This window comes from Pararge aegeria, chromosome 18 (assembly GCF_905163445.1).
Source record: "Pararge aegeria chromosome 18, ilParAegt1.1, whole genome shotgun sequence".
NCBI lineage: Eukaryota > Metazoa > Arthropoda > Insecta > Lepidoptera > Nymphalidae > Pararge > Pararge aegeria.
Window position 1 is genome coordinate 14,931,412 of NC_053197.1, and position 20,077 is coordinate 14,951,488.

Below are 20,077 nucleotides of genomic sequence, written 5' to 3' on the forward strand. Positions count from 1 at the left end.
AAAAGGCTGACTAATACCAGTAGATATCTCGGAAGGCACTTTAACTCGAGCTGTTTTACTGAAGAACGTTATCAGAACCTTGGTCAGTCGGTACCTTCCCGATACATTATTGCTACGTGCACAATGAAGTTCTAATGTTACAGGATATAAAAAGAAGTATGTAAATATTTGTAACATTTTTATTCAGCAATACAACGTGTAAGTGAAATCCGAAATATCCGTTAACAGGCTTTAGAGGTAGGTACTTTATTTACTGTATCTAAGAAATTACTAAAGATTACCAAAATGAAATGTAGCCTAAGTATGTAACTTATTGACGGTAAAACTATTATTAAAAACGGTTCAATAGTTTCACAGTTTAACTATACAAACAAACGAATCTTTGAATGAATGACTGAATGTATGAATGAACAAACACTCTTTTAATGTACAAAACACAGAAAAAAAAATGTAAATTAAAAAGAAAGATAAGAATGAAGGTAAAATATGGCTCTTTATAGCATGAGTATAAATAATGAAATAAAATAAAAATATTTTGGAACTTTATCCTGCATTCTGGTAAAATATGGCCTCACTGTTTTGAATGAGTAGTATAACTAGAAAAGGATAGATCGCTGTCATCTATCTATATACAAATAAATATTATCAAAATGTCCGTCAGTGGTCTCGATTAAAATTTATCTAAATGATTTGAAAATTAACCTGGCTAATTTTTGCAACTATATTTAGGACCTGTTAGTAGATTGTATCAGAGATTTGTATCAAATAAAACTGAAAACATTGGTGTCAATTCTGATGTACCTAACTACACAAATCTGTAGACTTACGTCGATTTTATATATTCAATCTATCCGTACTTTGCTATGCAACATATCAGCAGATTATAGATAGATTGAATATAAAAAACAGACTGATTTTAATAGACTGGTAAAGGATAGAAGCAGGCGGTATACTTTCCGTAATTCTATGATATACCCAGATTGCTATATATTATTCGGTTCGGTCCAACACCGGGTACCAGTCCATATTCCGAGATGTTGACTTTAACAATTCATAATAACGGGGGGAAAAAAGAAATTCTGCACGGACAAAGTCGGAGTTTTCGCTAGTTACATATTAAGTGCATACCTATACTTATAATACAAAAATCAATAATTTCATTACAGAGATAGAGACGAAGTTGGAAGGTAGTGTGTGGTGGAGGCATTGATTTTTTTCTTACTTAAAACATAATACCTACACGGTAAGTACGTTTTTATTAATTTCTATATTTTTTTAAGGGCCCCAAAACTTATAGTGGATATCAGAAACCTTTTAGGGTCACTGTTATACCGTCCGTCAGTTTGTCCGTGTGTTAAGGCGCTTTTGCTTAATAATTCTAGGTATGGTATCAAGCTGTTTTTTTTTTCTCAAATCATTAGTGGCCACCAATAGGGCACAGGTCTTTTATAATTAGAACGACTTGGGCCGTACGTAGTCCAGCGCGCTGGCCATGGGCGTACGTGACATCTTTTTAGTTTAGATCGTCCGCGGCTTTTCTGTCATACATACAACACGATGATCCGAGATGAAATTTTAGGTATATGTAGTTTAGTGTGTAGCACAAACAGACGCTAATTCGGGTTTTTAGGTAGTCTATCTTTACTTATGATAAAACGGTAATGGGTCGAAATCAGTGCATTGAAGATTTTTTAGAGGGCTCTCTATAACCCATATATGGAGGGTAGAGGTAAGGAGAGTCATCTTATATGGGAGAAAAGTTGAAAAAGTGTCCAGTTGTTGCGCTAAATAACAGTTCAAAAATCCTCCACAATGGCGCTGGTGGATGCACAGGGTATGGTATAAATGTAGCAATCGTAGATGAATTGAAGTATGCCGAGTTAAAAAATTTAATGTCATTATCGACTAAAGTAGTTAATTATTGAGAATTTCAACAACTTACGTTGTACAAAATATTGTGGTAAATATAATCTTACTTCCTTGTATCTCAATACTTCCTTGTTTATTTTTCAAGCCTACTCTAACAATATTTATATTTGGCGCTTCTTTTAAGAGTTACCATGATGCAAATGTGGCGCCATCCTAATTTAATACATTTTGACGACACTTTTTCATATACAAAGATGACTCTCCTTACCTCTACCCTCCATAAACCCATACCAAAACTGTAACTTTTTAATTTTTGTCTGGCCGCTATACATTACTTATTTAAAAGAGTTTATACATTTTCTGCGAGATTTCCGGTGGAGGGGACAGCTGCCTTCACCTGGGAATCTGTCGAGGGCATGAGTTCGCAGCAAGCACTTGTAATTTTTTAATTTATGTTCGTTTTAAGCAATTAAAATATGTCTTCAATCGTGAAGGAAAACATCGTGAGGAAACCTGCATGCCTGAGAGTTCTCCATAATGTTCTCAGGGGTGTGTGGAGCCCATAAATCCGCACTGGGCTAGCATGGTGGAACCAGAATGCGGCCTTAGGCCCTTCTCATTGTGGGAGTAGACCTGTGCTCTGAAGTGGGTCAGTAATGGGTTCATATGATGATCTGCTTGATCGCGTTAATTACAACTATACAAAAACTCTCCAATTAATCTTAAAAATTCATAAAACACTATACTTTGATCTAAAAACTTTAAATAAAAGATCAAATAGTCGCATTGTCTCTACAGTTAACACAAAATCAGCCTCATTTTTTTTTTTTTTTTTTAATATTAATAGCGGGCAAACGTCACCTGATGGTAAGTGATCACCGCCGCCCATAAACATCTGCAGCACCAGAGGAGCCACCGATGCGTTGCTGGCTCTTGAGGAATTTGTTTATCCGCCCCTTAAATAACCCTTGAATAGCCTTTGCCTCTAGGCAACGTAAGAAACAATCTTGTCTGCTGTATAATTTTGACGGCCGAGTGGCGCAGTGGGCACCGACCCTGCTTTCTGAGTCCAAGGCCGTGGGTTCGATTCCCACAACTGGAGAGTGTTTGTGTGATGAACCTGAATGTTTTTCAGTGTCTGGGTGTTTATCTGTATATTATAAGTATTTATGTGTATTATATTCATAAAAAAATAATTATCAGCTATCTCAGTACCCATAACACAAGCTACGCTTACTTTGGGGCTAGATGGCGATGTTTGTATTGTCGTAGTATATTTATTTATTTATAATAGATTAAATAGAGTATTGAATATTTATCCACTGAAAATGCATGACTGTAAAAAACAGTAACAAATTGGTTAAAATCTTTAACGTACGACGAGACAGAATCTCTCTTCCTGATTATAAAATAAAAGCACACACATAAACACACACACACACAAACACTTACACACACCCACACACATGTTTGCATGCTTGCATGATTGATTTTGAAAAAATTCTAAACATGAAACAAAAAAAAAATATAAATTATAAAATGTAATAAATTGGTTAAGTCATGTTATTAATATAGTATATGTTTAAACTTTGTATTGGAAAGAGCGAGATCTCCAAATACAGGTTATTCCAAACTTAAACGGAGGTCTTAGCCTATTGTTTTGTAATGAAATTGAGATAAAAAATTATATTTCTTTTTTTTAATTTTTTCACAAAAACGAATTTTTTTACCACTAATAACACATACTTAATGGATTCCGCTTATCCAACAATAGGTTTAGAACTCATTGAAGTAAATTGTTGTAAATTGTGAAAGTAGTAAACAGTCCACTTATCGTATCGATAACCTTATCGGAAACTTGATGCATCATTATCAGCCCTTTACAGGCCACAGTTCTCCTCCCAGAATGAGAAGTGGTTAGGCCGTAGTCCACCACGCTGGCCCAGTGCGTATTGGTGGACTCCACACACCTTTGAGAACATTATGTAGAAGGTTGTAGGTCACGATGTTTTCCCTCACCGTTGGAGCAAGTGATATTTTAATTACTTAGAAGGCACATACCTCCGAAAAGTTAGACACGCCTTTGGGCACATTTTTGAGAACTCCCTGGGATGCGGGTTTTATTACAATATTTGCATTTCAAGCATATTTAATTGCGTAAAACGAAATTAACTCCGGAATGTTAGAGGTATGTGCCGGGGATCGAACTCTGCTCTGGTTTCAAAACTTGATTATTTTAAATATTTACTGCAGGTGTTACTTTGCGGAATTCCATGATTTCTTATGAAAATTAGCTATTAGGTACTCCAAACAAATCTGCGGCAAACTCTCTATCCTCCGAAACCGGAGCATCCTCAGATGTTGACTTTCCAGTGAATATAAGTTATTGTAAAGTCATAATCTCCTGAGGTCTGGACATCTCCTGGAAGATCTGCTTGGTGTGCAGTATAAAGATTAGAGAAATTATAAATCACGCAATACCGATTTTCGCGGAGTATAGCAAATTAAGCTTAATTTTTATAATAATTGATGATTTTATGCAAATAATATCTAATAATAATTACTTAATAGGGGGCCATAAATTACGTGAGGTGTTTTTTTAAATTTTCTGTCCCTCCCTTCATCTTACGTGAGAGAAAATGTGGGTTTCTTACGTAAACGCGTTGGATTGTTATTGTAAAAACAAAAATACAAATGGCATAAAACAAATATGGTGGTTTGAAAGTCAGTAGATGTATAACGTCGAAGTATGAATGATATTATTATCTTTCGAACGAATTAGTGAATGATCTTAAACGTAATTTGATTGCATTTGAAATTAAATACTAAGCATGTAGGTATGATCTAGATTCAATGGACCAAAATAGTATTTTTTTTTGTTTCAATCATTAAAAAATTGCGTGATATTTGCCGAGACCCCCACTCTCTCCAACTTAAGATTAGATGAGATTCGACTCGAACCCGCCCCGCCCTTAATAATTTAAGGACGTATTTTATGAACGCCCCCATACTCTGAAGTACTAACCCATGTCTTAGTGATTATACCAAAACTGCGGTATATTACAAATACAATAATAAGAGTATTATATAGTTATAGCGTGTCATCGTCCTGGGGAGTCCCTCAGGCATATAGTTTCCGGGTGTTCTCATCTTGCTAACGGCGAATACTTGCACAGACATAATCAAGTAGCCAGGATAGTTCATCAACAACTTGCCCTTCGGTTTAGCCTTAGCCTTATCGATTTTCAGATGCCTTACTATAGGTACGACTCAGCGTCAGTTCTTGAAAATAGCAGTGCATTGCTCTACTGGGATCGAACGATTATCACTGACAGGTAGGTATATTACAGCTAATAGACCTGATATAGTGCTAGTCGATCGATCAGTGCGCCGTGCAATAATTGTTGACATAACTATTCCACATGACGATAATCTGGTGAAAGCTGAAAAGGAAAAAGTATCTAAATACTTGGACCTTGCTCACGAGATTACCGCCATGTGGAATGTTGAGTCGACCGTTGTTGTTCCGGTAGTCGTTTCAGTCAATGGTCTTCTCGCGAAAAGCTTCGACCAACATCTCAAGAAGCTTTCGCTTGGTTGTTGGATCAAGGGTCGGATACAGAAGGCAGTAGTCCTTGAAACGGCGCGTATTGTGAGGAGGTTTCTCAATCTGGAGCCCTGACCACCGGTTGCTTGGGCATTCAAATGCCCCGCAAGCGGAGGGTGGAAGTTTTTTTTTTTTATAAATTTTTTATTAATGATAAAAAAAGAGTTATAAATACAATAATACAACAATATTTTATAACAACGTGATTGCAGTAGATAAGTAGGTCTCAACGACTGTATATATCGATATAGGTACTATATCGATATATTAAGTCATATATGTTATCAAGTTTAATTAGGGTAATTTTACAAAACCAGAAACCATAGATGTTTTTTGTTTTTTATTCCTTTTTTTTTCAGGCTTATTAATCATGATAGAATTTAATACATGCTGCTTTTGCGTGCCGCTGAGGACCGGGTGCTTGATCCTGGGGTATTTGCATCTGGTAAAGTTTTTTTTTTTTTAATATAAACATCTACGGACTGCGGTATTAGAGAAAACTGCCCATGTGTAGGATTTGAAGGATTTCTCAAAGTCAAAGTCAAAAATATCTTTATTCAAGTACGTGGCACTTTTGATGAGTACATTGCACGAGAAATGTGTACACGGTAGTGAGATGATGGCGATATCCATATTCGTAAAATTAAAGCTAAAGCTACGAGGGTTCCAAACGCATTCTGGTATAAGAAGAAGCCCACAAAAAACTTAACGGGGTGTTCTTTTTTGTTATCACCATCTCACATTATCATTTAAAATTATTAGAAAAGCATTCTGGTTAAAGCAATAATTCACACCCAAACTTTTTCATCGATTACGTAGTTCTTTATATTATAATAGGAATTTTTTAGGACAATATAATAGGATTCAATTTCCTTTAAACGAATTATGAATTTCATGTAACCTAGTATATTGAAATGTAAGTTTATTCTTACTTCTAAAGTTCAAATTATTGCAGTCACAATTCTTCTTAAATTTAGAAATGTGTTTATGAACATACATTAAATTTTCAACAATGTCTGACTGTAATTTTTTTGTTTATATAACCTATCCGGGGCTACAGTTCTCCATTTCTCTGTTGCCTTACTTTGACAGATGGAAGAGATAATTTGGCCCCTTGTCGCAGCTTTTTGTGGGATCAATTTATCCTCTGCCTATCCTAGCCGTGCTGAGCGTAATAAAAGCTGCTCAAAAGTTCCGACGTTCTGCTACGTTTATTAACGAGCGCCATTGATTTCAGATTGCGTCGATAATCCTCGCCATCGTTTCCATTGTCACTCTGGCGGCCGTAGGCGCTGTAGTTGCGTCTACAGACCCCGAGAACATCAATGACAGTGCAGTGGCCGCCATCATAGCTGTTTACGTCATCGTGCTTATACTGGTCGCGGTATTGCTGACGTTCTCAATTCTACTGGTTGTTGGATTGCATAAGGTAAGATATCCTTTTTACCCGCCATACAAAAAAGGAAAAGGTTCTCAATTCAAATTCAAATTTTCTTTATGCATGTAGCCCTGTACAGACACTTATAAAGCGTAAATACATATATGTTAAGTGTTAACATAATTCGGCCAACTTAATTCGGTTATATTATTATTATTTAGCCGTTTAGTCAGCGCCAATTAGAATGTAGAAAATTACTGGGACTTTCCTTGCTACAACAAACGCTTTTCCACATTCCACCTATCTGGCAAACCCCACAAAAAATTTGTATTAGGAGAACTGTTTCTGACAGAACTCGTTCAGGTAACACTGGTTCTCCTCATTTCTGTTCTGATACTCTTAGCATAGCTGCGAGCATATTAAATAAATATTATATACATTTAAATATTACGTGGAGACGTCGATGCTCCAGATCTTCATAACCAACTGTGTTGTATACGTGCCCCAAAAGACAATCACGTCCTGTAAAAACATTTGTTTTCTTAATTTACTCTAATTATTTAGAAAAACTTTGTTTTATTTAGGAAATCTCTCGAAATAAAATGTATCAAAATACAGAGCCCTCATGCAGCCATTATTGCCAGTCCACTGTGTCAAAAACAGTGCAAACGCCCCGCTCACATCCCACTTCATACCCGCGGAATGTTGCTAGCTCTACCCACAAACTTTTCCCATTTTCCCTATTTTATGGTAAACTTTTAGAATATTAAAGGTAAAATTATTACGGTCAACTGCTAAATGTAATGTAGTGCCTAACCGTCCACCTGTTCGAGAAACATTAGGTACTAAAGTAGAGTGGTTTCAATATTACTCGTGCACACGGTTTCTGTATATTTTTAACTCTGTACTTCAGACCCGTTTCACAAAATATATGACAAGAAATTGTCTTTAAAGGGCCATCAGGGCTTTGTAATAAAAAAAAAATAACTTAATTTTTTAATTGTTTTAGGAACGCCGTGGCTTTGTGAAGGCTTACCTGATATACTATTTGATCTTCATCATCCTCTACTCCATAATGTTCGTGAGATGTTCAACATTGCCACCCGACGCGGGCTACATCGTCGGCACATTGATCCAGATACGTAAGTGACAGGCTTCCTTATATCTATTGTATTGCGACGGGCGACTGGCACAGTGAGCAGCGAGTAGCGACCCGGCTTTCTGAGTTCAAGGCCGTCGTTTCGATTCCCACAACTGAATTTTTTTTGTGTGACATGAATGTCTTTCAGCGTCTGGGTGTTTATCTGTATATTATAAGTATTTATGTTTATTATTCTTAAAAATATTCATCAGTCATCTTAGTACCCATTACACAATCTACGCTTACTTTGGGGCTAGATGGCGATGTGTGTATTGTCGTAGTATATTTATTTATTTGTTAATTACTCCGCCAATTATACGGAACCTTACAATAATTGGTATAGCTTGGGTTGCGTTTCGATTATGGTATATTGCTGCTAAGCCATTTATGCTCGTCAAAATAAAAAAGCTGGTGGTAAAGTGCTGGGAGAACTCCTGAACCATTAACACCCCGGCATCGGGTAAAGCAATTTCTGATAAAGGGCTAGGTATAAGCAGTTGACATTTGGCTTTTATTATTTAGATAATTGTAAAACTGCCCACTACAATGACTTAGCAAAACAACTTTTAGATAGATAGATAGATAGTTTAATTCTTTATTGCACACAATTAAGGGATAAAGATAATATATATTGAAAAAGAAATACAAGAAAAATACACAAAAAAATGCGCAAAGGCGGTCTTATCGCTTTAAGCGATCTCTTCCAGACAACACTTAATGAAAGAAGAAAATGATTATGGAAACGGGATAGTGCAATTTTTAAAAATATGTCATAATATAAACCACATCAACTATATATAACAATAATATATAAATAGCAAATACAAATAATATATAAATAAATACATACACATATATATATATATATATATATATATATATATATATATATATAGCTGTTTAACAAAGCGAATTTTTTTGTATATGGAAAATAACTAGGTAATTTCTCTGAATTGTAACTATAAAGAATGAAACCGTTTACTAAGTATATAAATATTAGTAATTTAATATTAAAAATGTTGTAGAAAATATTTATTTCTTGCTTTTTAGTTGTTTAGAGTTGCTCCACCATACCACATTATATACTTACATATATGTTTATTTCCTTATACGCTTTTGGTTGCATGGAAGAGATCTTTTTGTAGCGTAACGTATACATTAGTTTATTTTCATTTATTATATTACTTTATTTTTCTAATCTAGTTCAAGTTCAAGTATTACCTAACATGCAGTTATTCGTATGTTTTTTTTTTAAATATGCACAACCTGCAGTCTGTTATCCTCTTGTTTCCCATATCCTAAGGTTGCCTGGCAGTGATCGCTACTAAGCGATAAGGCCGCCTCTACTTCTTATACTGCTTCTGTCTGTGTTATTTTTTCATACTTCTTCTGTTTTTTTTAACTTGTTGTGTGCAAATAAGACTATAAATAATGAAAATAAGGCTACTAAATTGTAGCTACTTGCTTCATTGTGATTTTATCTCTGTAATTACTTTTTTCTTTGGTGTACAATAAAAGTTTGTTTATTCAGTCATCTATTGTACTCAAACACACACGCACACACACACACGCGCGCACACACGCGTTCATAAACACACCAAGACACACTACACAATCGTTTTTTTTTATTTTATCTTGTCTTTGCTGTGAAAGAGTGAGGCCTCCTGACACAGGTATTTTGATGCTTACTAGGAGTTCTCCACAACATGTATCATTTACAATGTAAGAAATGAAATAAACGATTTTTTTTCTTTTTTATTTCTTAAATATAGTTCAACGGGTACATAACACGATAATATTCTTGGATTTGTCGATATTTCGACCCAGTTGCATGGATCGTGGTCACGACGGGACGGGACGGGATATTTAAGAAATGTTGATTGACCACAAAAATTAGTTTATAGCTTAGTTTAAAATTCTATATTATTGTTGGAAGAAATTTTGAGTTCTGAATGTTGTGTGAATACTACCAATCCGCACATGGCCAGCGTGGTGGACTTCTAAACCAAAATCATTCTAAGAGTAGACTCGTGCTTCTGTAGTGCGCCGCTAATAATGACGAATCTACCATCGCATTCTTGTTTCAGTGCTCAGCGTATACTTCCTACTAGTTATCAGAAGCCACTGGGTCACGATGGGCGAAAGCAACTTCAACAGCGCTTAAATATTGTGATGAACGGACGTGTTAAACGTCTGTAGATAAACATGGTTGCCTGGAAGAGATCGTTACTTAGCGATAAGGCCGCCTTTTTGTATCCTACTTTTAAGTTTCCTTTTGTCCATTGTTTTTTTTATCTCTTTGTGGTGTTTAAATAAATAAATGGCTACTATCAGAGAACGAGAAAAACATAGAAGCAGCCATTTTTATCAAATTGCTATTCGATTTAGGTAGTAGATACAGTCTGCATTCGCATTTTCCTTAGATCGATACTTTTAGAGAAATATCGCAGTGATATCTATAACTAAACTGACTGACTAACTACCGTGGCTAGTAAGCGATAAGGCTAACCTAACAATTATTCAGTGTAAAGTCAACATCTCCTGGATGCTCCGGTTTCGGAGCGAAACGTGCGTAGCAAGTACATTGCCGAAGATCTGTTTGGTGTGGCGTATAAGGATTGAAGAAATTATAAATTACACTAAACAGATTCTCCTGCTTTTCGTCAAGTCTGGTAAATAAAGCTTAACTTTCATAATAGCGATAAGGCCGCCATTCGTATTTTCCTTCTCCCTTTATGTTTCTGTTTTTCTTGTTTACATTCTTAACTTTATTTGATGTACGAATATTGTTTATTGTTTATTGATTGGTTATTGAATAAAGAGTTTAGAATTATAATTTTAATTTATTGCTTTTATGAGTTTAAGAAATTAATATTAAAAAAAAAGTATTAAGTTACAAATATTGTTTTCATTATTACAACACCTTCCATGTAAAGGCAAGGCTAAGAGGCGGTGCTCTAGTTAGCATCTAGTTTGCGACAAATAACAAGAATTGCCTGAAATTATGTTACCTATAGACCTGTTCTTCTTTATGAAAACTTTTTATAAAAAAAAAAAAAAACACGTAGACATTATGACATTCTGTATGTGTAGATGGGTTACCAAATAAAAATAAATAAACAGAAATAATAGTAGGCAAATGGGTGTAAAGTTGATATTTCTACGCTTTGGCAAGTCATCATCATCACATCAACCGATAGACGTCCACTGCTGGACATAGGTCTTTTGTAGGGAGTTCCAAGTTCCACGATTCTGAGCCGCTTGGATCCAACGGCTACCTGCGACGCGCTTAATGTCGTCTGTCCACCTCGTTGGGGGTCGACCAACGCTGCGCTTACCAGTACGGGGCTGCCATTCCAGCACCTTATTATATATTTTTTTTTATTTTACCAAAAGTCAGGCAAAAATTTTGTGGAAGAAAAGTTTATCAAAATGATGTAATACAGATACTCCATTAGTAACGCATAGTGCGGAACTGCAAATTTGTAGACTTCAGACGCTATTGTGAACATTATGCTTAAAATATGTATACCAAAAGAATAAAGACTTTTTGAAAATACATAATTTTTTATTTTTTTTTGACGAACTAGGCTAAAGCTACATGCCTGATAGATCTCCATAATGTTCGCATATACCGATGCTTGCCAAACCTGGAAATACACCTATCGCATAAAAAATAAAATCAAATTTTGTCAAAGGAGTATGGAGAGAAGTGTGATGAAAATAAAAAGAATTTTAAAAAATCCTCCATGATGTCATACGACAAAAGACGATGGTAACAGATGCCCTTCATTACTCCCAAAGATTAAAATGGCGATGGGCAGGCCACATAGCTAGGATGGTTGACGACCGTTGGACATTAAGGCTGACGTCATGGCCAGGTCCTGCAGGCCATAGAAAGGTAGGCAGACCGTATGCAAGATGGTCTGACGATATCGTTAAAGTTGCCGGCATAAACTGGATGCAAATAGCCAAGGATAGAGACCGGTGGTCATCTCTGGAGGAGGCCTTTACCCTCGCATGAGAGGGGTTCCTGCTAGAAGTTATATAACACCAGATAACACTTATTATTTGAATCACTTGTTATTTTTTTTATTTTTGTTATTTTTTCTGTTTATTTTGTATTGTTGATGTTATCAGTATGTTGTAAGCAAGAATTAAAAGGCTTTTTTATTTTTATTTTATTTATTTTATACCGATGGGATATTAAATTTTTCATAATATTGAAAATCTTTTCTTCCACAACATTTTTGCCTGAATTTTGGTAAAATAAATATTTAATGGCGACGCGATTTTTTATGAAAAGTTTTCATAAAAAAACGCGTATACATTAAGATCAAACGGAGTCACGGATGGACGGATAAGATTCGTTTTTCGTTCGTGCTTTTCAATATACGGGGAGGGACAGCGCCAATATTCTACCTTGGTCTGCGTGAGGCTTCGGTCTCGGCTATTTACCACACTATCGACAAAGACGTGCCGCTAAACGATAATGCGTTCCCGTACGAGGTCGCGTAACAAACGGTTTTTATGGGTTCATTATAATTGCCATTGGTTTTTATGGGAATAAAAGATGCTCCCATGGGCCTACCCAGCCTCAAAGCTAAGCCAAAACTTTCAACAACTTTCCCTTTTCAGGTTCAACTCGTGATCAATGAAATAAAAAATAAAGTAACTATTATCCTTTATCAATAAACCAACGAAAAATATATTTTTCTAGAGAAATAATAATTACAAAATAAAATTAATATTTACAATAAATATAAGCCGTCTCACTGTTCTCTTATGGGCATGGTACCCAAAATGCTAGCGCTATTGCCCCTTTGTAATGCTAGACTTAGCCGTTGGGCTAAATAGGCGCCACCTGACGTAAGGACCAATTTTTGGGACACGATGTTAATAAAATGCTTAAGCGCCGTAAATACTCCGTTATTTGTAATGACTACGTTTATGTGGCGTTTGCGTTTAAGATTCTGAGCCCATGGTCTTCGGACATAAAGAAATGAATAGAAATTAAAAACTATTACCCAAAATTAACCCCAACGTGTATAGAACCCAAGACGACTTACGACTCATTAATTCCACAAAGGTCACCGCTGCTTCATATCTTATTTAAACTAAGCACTCAAGTAATTAACTAAGAATGTATAGATATCTTTAATTAAAAAGTAATAAAGGGCACATCTAACAATTCTTATACGAAAATCATTACCGACATAATCTACAACATACCGAATTTAGAAACGTAGACGAAAGGTGGTGGTCAAAAGGTTATTTGGAGTCATTAAAAGTTTTATTTTTAATTCCATAGTCAAAATAAACGCAAAGGTGAGTACCTATACTTTTTTTACTGTTTTAAAAAAAGAAGCTTTTGTTTATTCGACGTGAAAGTTTTGGTTTTTTGACGTTACTCCATAACTTTAAATTGGCACACAATAAACACTGAGCCATATATTCAGAGCCATTTTTTCAACATCATCAGAATATCGACCCATTACCGGCCCAGTACAAGGCACGGGTCTGCTCACGCAATGAGAAGGGGTTAAGGCCGTCCACCACGCTGGCCCAGTGTGGATTGGGGGACTCCACACACCTTTGACAACATTGTATAGTTTAGAGTTATATATTATAACTCTAAACTCTTAGGCCTGCAGGTTTCCTCACGATGTTTTCCTTCACCGGTGAAGCAATTGTAAGTGTATCAAACTATTAGAGTGATGCTGTCCTTTTTGTAGACATCTTTGCAAATTTTGTTAACGACAAATCTGAAACTAAACATACATGTCATTTTCCATAGGGAGCATACTGAAAAGGACAGCTTTACTTTTAGACCTGTACATTTAGTTTGAGAATTTTGAACAACAGATTTGCCACCATCTTCCCGGAGCCCCAAAGGTCAAAACCCCTTTGGCCATTTCCCGGTAACTACGATAATCAAACACATATATATACGCACTGTCTATTACTCTAAAAGCGGAACCGTCTTTGTTACATCGCTGCCAATTAGCCTAAATTGAAAGATGATTTCAATTTGGTTTCTACGTAAATGATGTCATTTTCCTTATCAACTGACAATTAAATATTAATTAAAACGTAATAAATGAAACCTCTTTATTAAATGTGTTCTTATAATTTTTAGTGCTATACTTTCTGCACGCCTAAGACATTTTTCTTCCCGGGGAAAGGATAACATTATATCTACCCCCACAACTTAATCAAAAAACGGGGGTAAACTTCTGCTATTCCCTGTTGCTGTGCTTTGGCAAGTAGGCACGTTCATTTTCTGCCTTATAAGGGGATATAATCGGAGGGTATTTTTTGCCACACTATGTTAGCTTATATATACTTAGACATACTAGCAATTGCCCGCAATTTCGTCGGCGTTTGATTTTGTTTTTTGATGTGGCATTCAATTTAGTTGTAGTTCTAAAAAAAATTAAAGTATTCAGTATCGCGAAGCCTAAAATGAGGAGTTCTGTCCTCTATCTCCAACCACATTCATCAGATCTACACAATGTTTGGGCAAAATTAAACACATATTCCCTCTTACCTCTAGACCTCTCTAGTAAAAAAATAATTATTTAAATCGGTTATAATTTGTCGGAGTTATGGTGTAAAATCGTCAAACATTTTCATCCCCTCTTCCAGAGGAACCTAGCTTAATGTGTAATAATGGAATAAAAAGTATCCTATATTACTTTTAACACTTCCAAAAATATGTGTACAAAGTTCCATGAAGATCAGTTAAGTAGTTTTTGCGTGAAATCGTAACAAACAAACTTACATTCACATTTATAATATTAGTAGGGATAGGGGTAGGAAACTCAGCAGTTGCTCTAGTCCAATATCAACAATTTACATTTTAAAATTCATTTTTCTATCTTGTGAGAGATGAAAGCGGAGCCGGATACTTCCAAGCAACCTTGTCATTAAGAAATTCATCAATTGTATAATAACCTCGCTGTAATAAATGTGTTTTAACACATTCTTTAATTTTATGCATTGGTAGGTCCAAAATTACCTTAGGAATCATATTATAAAAGCGTATGCGTAAGCGTAAATAGGTAGACATAACTATCTCGTGAATCCATATCACTTATTGCTATACTGAGTCTCACTACCATTGAATGGTCCATTTGTTCATATTCACAACCACAACCATATCAACCTATTACTGTCCCACTACGGGGCACGGTATCCTCCCACAATGAACATTATGGAGAACTCTCAGGCATGCAGGTTTCCTCACGATGTTTTCCTTCACCGTTGAAGCAAGTGATATTTTAATTACTTTAAAACGCACGTAATTTTGAAAAGTTAGAGGCGCTGGGATTCGAACTCGGCCCCCGCAAGTTAAGTCGAGCTCCTACCCACTGTGCTATCACCGCTTCTTCAGTTGTATAGCATATAAAAATTTAAAATAATGAGTTTATATATACATTTTGTGGCGTTATCGCTACATGGCGATAGCCAGCCAACGAATGGCGCCCTTGAACAATGCAGAGCAAAATTTAGTGCGAATCTGTCACATACTAAAATTTACCTTTTTTCAGGTCCATCATGCTAGAATTTTCTACGTGCTGCTTCTGCGTGCCGCTGAGGATCGGATGTCTTATCTTGGGTTATTTGCATCTGGTAAACTTTATTTCCAATACCAAAATCTAAGAACATAACGAGTTGCGAGTGAGGACGTTCGAGTATTCTCGGAAAATTGTTCGTTTACGGGCCTGATAAGAAGATAAGAAGGCTCACGGTCACTCAGCAGACGATGGAATGAGCCATGCTGAGTATCTCTACGTGATGAAGTGAAGACATCTGTAGAAGAACCAGCAAAATCGATCAAAAACAAATTGCTTGCCGAAATTGCAATGGGCGTGAACGTGGGCGTGGCGTTATAGCTCGTGGAACTGTGAAATGTGTGACATTTCCTAAATTAGTCTTTTCAGCAGAGTTCGAATGGAGTTAATAATGACACCGATACAAGGGAATAAATTAATGACACCCCTCAGAACGGCTACCGTGGCCATCAGACAATTATATCCCCGGGATAGGATATATAAATTTGTTTTATACCACAGCTTTATCAACTCTCAGAGCACTGGGGCACATGTGGAAATAATATCCAAATAATATGTGTTGTAATAAACGGGGATAAACTTCTCCTATTCCAAGTTCCCGTGCTTTAGCAGGTAGAAACGTTAATTATATTCCTTGTCAGGGGATATAATCGGGGGATATTGTTTTTGTCTTTTGCCCGCGCTAGCCCTGCTGTTGCCATTCGCAATGAATCGGTTAACAGCTTATATTTCGAAAATCTGATACTTCAAAAGATATTGTTTCGGACATGTTTATTTGTATGAATGCAAGCTATTAACTAATGTTTTATGCGTGGCCGCTATTTTTAAAAACAACGAAAATCTTGCCAGAGTAACTACGATTCATATGGTATAAGCGCCATCTAGTGACATTACCGGGAAACCGTACTAACAATAGATAGCACTCTTTCGATACCATACAAATCGTAGTTAACTTTCACGCGTTCGAATAAGGAAACGTAGCCAGTAAATGGCACTCAGATGGATGTTGGGTGAGCCACACCAATAAAAGAAGCATTAGTAAACCCCTAGGTCTAAGAAGAAGCCCACGTCAAACTTAGCCGGGTGTTCTTTTTGTTATCACCATCTCACATTGTCATTTAAAATTAGAAGAGCAACCTGGTTATAGCAATTATTCATATCCAAGCCTTTTTAGTGATTACGTAGTCCTTTATAAGCAGTAACCTAAGTTTTTTTGATAGGTGGCAGCGTCAGTTCTCACAATCATTACTATACTGACCTTGACTGCAGTGGGAGCCGTGGTCGCCAATTCAGATATCCAGGTCAACCAAAGTGTCGTCGACGCTCTGATAGCTATTTCCGTCATCGTACTCCTCCTACTCGTGATCTTGTTGCCCGCCTCTATAATGTTTGTTGTTGGATTACACAAGGTAAGTTTTAACGGACTAAGCATAAACAGGGCAACACTAAGACATACAGTGTCGGATTAACCACGAGCAATAGTAGCAATTGCTACGGGCCCCGCGCAAAAGGGGGCGCCGCATATTTAAACCCACTCATTACGCCTGAGCGTAATTTTTTGAAAGTAAGCGTAGCTTGTGTTATGGGTACTAAGATGACTGATGAATATTTTTTTATGAATTATATACATATAAAAACCCAGACACTGAAAAACATTCATGTTCATCACAGAATCATTTTCCAGCTATGGTAATCGAACCCACGGGCTTGGACTCAGAAAGCAGTCGCTGCCCTCTGCGCCAATCGGCCGTCAAATTATTATTAATTAATCTATAATAATAATAATTATAATAATCGTAAAAATATTAAATAAGTCGCGGTTAAAACCACCGAACCGTATGTCGTATTATTTTGAGACTTTATCGCTCACAGATAATGGTTTTTCAGGAACGCCGGCTGTACGTCAAGATTTACTTGATATACTATTTGATCTTTACCATCCTCTACTTTATTATGTTCATCGTGAGATGTTCAACCCTGCCACCTGACTTGAGCTACACTTTAACTACGTTGGCAGAAATACGTAAGTAAACTATTTTTTATTCTTCTTCTTTACTCCTTTAAAAGTGGCGGCAAGCGGTGAAACGGTCTGAGATGGTCACGGTTCAACCTGCTATGGTTGTGCTGTGCGTTGAACAGCTATATATAGAGTGGCGGGCACTTCATATATGCACAAATGCACTGCCTGCTAAGGTTACAACAGCTATATATAAAGTGGCGGGCACTTCATATATGCACAAATGCACTGCCTGCTAAGGTTACAACAGCTATATATATATATATATATATACAGTGGCGGGCACTTCATATATGCACAAATGCATTGCCTACCCTAAATATTTCACACACCTTGTAAAGAAGGAGAAATTTTCTATTTTATGCTGTCTTCCTGCCATATGCCTGCCCTAGTTGAAACCCTTCTGCACGCCACTTTATATATATATTTATACAATCTCACCTGCTGGCAAGTTATAATGCTGTCTAACATGGTAACGGGCTAACCTGTTAGGGACATGGCAGTTATATTAAACCCATACTCCTAATCGGTTTCTACGCGTAACGGAACGCTTGATCGCTTAGTGGTACATCTTTGTCAGTAAGCTGGAAACTAGCCACGGCGGAAGCCTCCCAGTTGCCCAGACCAGAGAAAATAAGAAATTATGATATCCACAATTTCCCATGTCGGAGAACGAAGACGTGACCTCCCACTTAAATTCATAGCGCTAGGCTCTGCAACTCGAGGTCATCGAAAATGGTTTGGCGGAACATTTTCATCGATGGGGTGGTGAGAGGCTTTGGCCGTGGCTAGTTACCACCTTACAGACAAAGACGTGCACCAAAGCGATTGACTGTGTCGGTGCGATTTCGCGTAGATTTCGATTAGGAGTATGACTACCATTCTCCCAAACAGGTTAGCCCGCATCTTAGAATGAATCATATGTTACCACCAGGAGAGATTGCAGTCAAGGTCTAATTTGTAGTGGAATAAAAAAATGTATATATATTAAATTCATACCTAATAATTGCCGTTAATTTAATAGTTTATTATTGGTACGTTATATTATTTATTTAGTTTACATTGTCAGGTCAGTCTGTGTATATAGCTGTTCAGAAATATTACAGACTAGCTGTTGCCCGCGACTTCGTCTGCGTTCGATTTTGTTTTTTGATATGGCATTCAATTTATTTATAGTTCTAAAAAAAATTAAAGTATTCAGTATCGCTAAGCCTTAAAATGAGGAGTTTGCTGCCGTCCGCTGAGGAGTTCTGTCCTCTATCTCCAACCACATTCATCAGATCTACACAAAGTTTGGGCAAAATTAAACACATATTACAACCTCTATAGTACAAAAATAATTATTTAAAACGGTTATAATTTGTCGCAGTTATGGTGTAAAATCGTCAAACACTTTTATCCCCACTCCCAAAGGAACCGAGCTTATTATCGGGATAAAAAGCATCCTATATTACTTCTAACACTTCCAAGAATATGTGTACAAAGTTTCATGAGGATCGGTTAAGTAGTTTTTGCGGGAAAGCGTAACAAACAAACTTACATTGACATTTATAATATTAGTGGGGATAGGGATAGGGATAGGGATTATAAAAAAACACAGTTATTGTTTTCACTTTTGCCGTGCGGTATTAAGGACATACTCTTATTTATATATTACCTTTACCTGTTTCAGTTCTCAGCGTGTATTTCCTGCTCGTCATTAGAAGCCACTGGGTCGCTATGGACGGGAGTAACTTCAACAGTTCTCAAAGAGTGTGATGGACAAATGTGTAACTAACACGGCCATTTTGTATTTCGCCACAACAGGCTTCCTAATTCGATAATATCTACTATACATTTAATATTAATTATAATAAAAATAAACATTTACTATATTCCGGTAGTCTGCTAACGAACCGGTGGTATGTTTGTGACTCACATACTTGACGTTTCAAAAGTGCTTATAAAGTGGGCCTACTTGAAATAAATGAAACTTAATTCTTTTATGAATTTTGAATTTTTAGAAGCAGGCAAATCTGTTCGGTGTAACTTATACAATTCTAAATTAATTTGTCATGTAGGCCTAATTAAAAAGCACTTTTGAAACGAAGTCAGTCTATTATCAAAATTATCAAAATTAATTTGTCTTAACAATTATTCATTGTAAAGTCAACATCTCCTGAGGATGCTCCGGTTTCGGAGCGAAACGTGCGTAGAGGGTATATTGCCGAAGATATGTTTGGTGTGGAGTATTAGGATTGAAGAAATTATAAATTACACCATACAGATTCTCCTGCTTTTCGCGGAGTATAGCAAATTGAGCTTAATTTTGATAATATATCATGGATTTCCGCAAAGTAACGCCTGCTTCTATCAAATATTCAGTCTGTCTATAGCGACTTTACTATCGGTTTTGAGGGAAGATTCTACCGACAAGAAACTTAGCAGTTGCTTTTTTCCATCATCATTCGACTAATTAAAAATATTTTTTTTATATTGTAAGGGATAA

The 20,077-nt window shown here is 36.3% G+C and overlaps 2 protein-coding genes across 2 annotated transcripts; both read left to right on the forward strand.

Moving 5' to 3' along the window:
* Window positions 1-1,174: 1,174 nt before the first annotated feature.
* Window positions 1,175-10,627, forward strand: LOC120631365. Its single transcript, XM_039900894.1, has 5 exons — window positions 1,175-1,243; window positions 5,836-5,921; window positions 6,714-6,905; window positions 7,864-7,996; window positions 10,083-10,627. Exons 2-5 carry the CDS (start codon window positions 5,847-5,849, stop codon window positions 10,157-10,159), a joined length of 477 nt encoding a protein of 158 aa, XP_039756828.1. The 5' UTR covers window positions 1,175-1,243; window positions 5,836-5,846; the 3' UTR covers window positions 10,160-10,627.
* A 4,811-nt stretch (window positions 10,628-15,438) lies between these two features.
* On the forward strand, window positions 15,439-19,673 carry LOC120631614. The gene is made up of 4 exons (XM_039901264.1): window positions 15,439-15,630; window positions 16,793-16,981; window positions 17,460-17,595; window positions 19,262-19,673. The coding sequence occupies exons 1-4, from the start codon at window positions 15,556-15,558 to the stop codon at window positions 19,345-19,347; spliced, it is 486 nt and encodes a 161-aa protein (XP_039757198.1). The 5' UTR covers window positions 15,439-15,555; the 3' UTR covers window positions 19,348-19,673.
* Window positions 19,674-20,077: the final 404 nt, after the last annotated feature.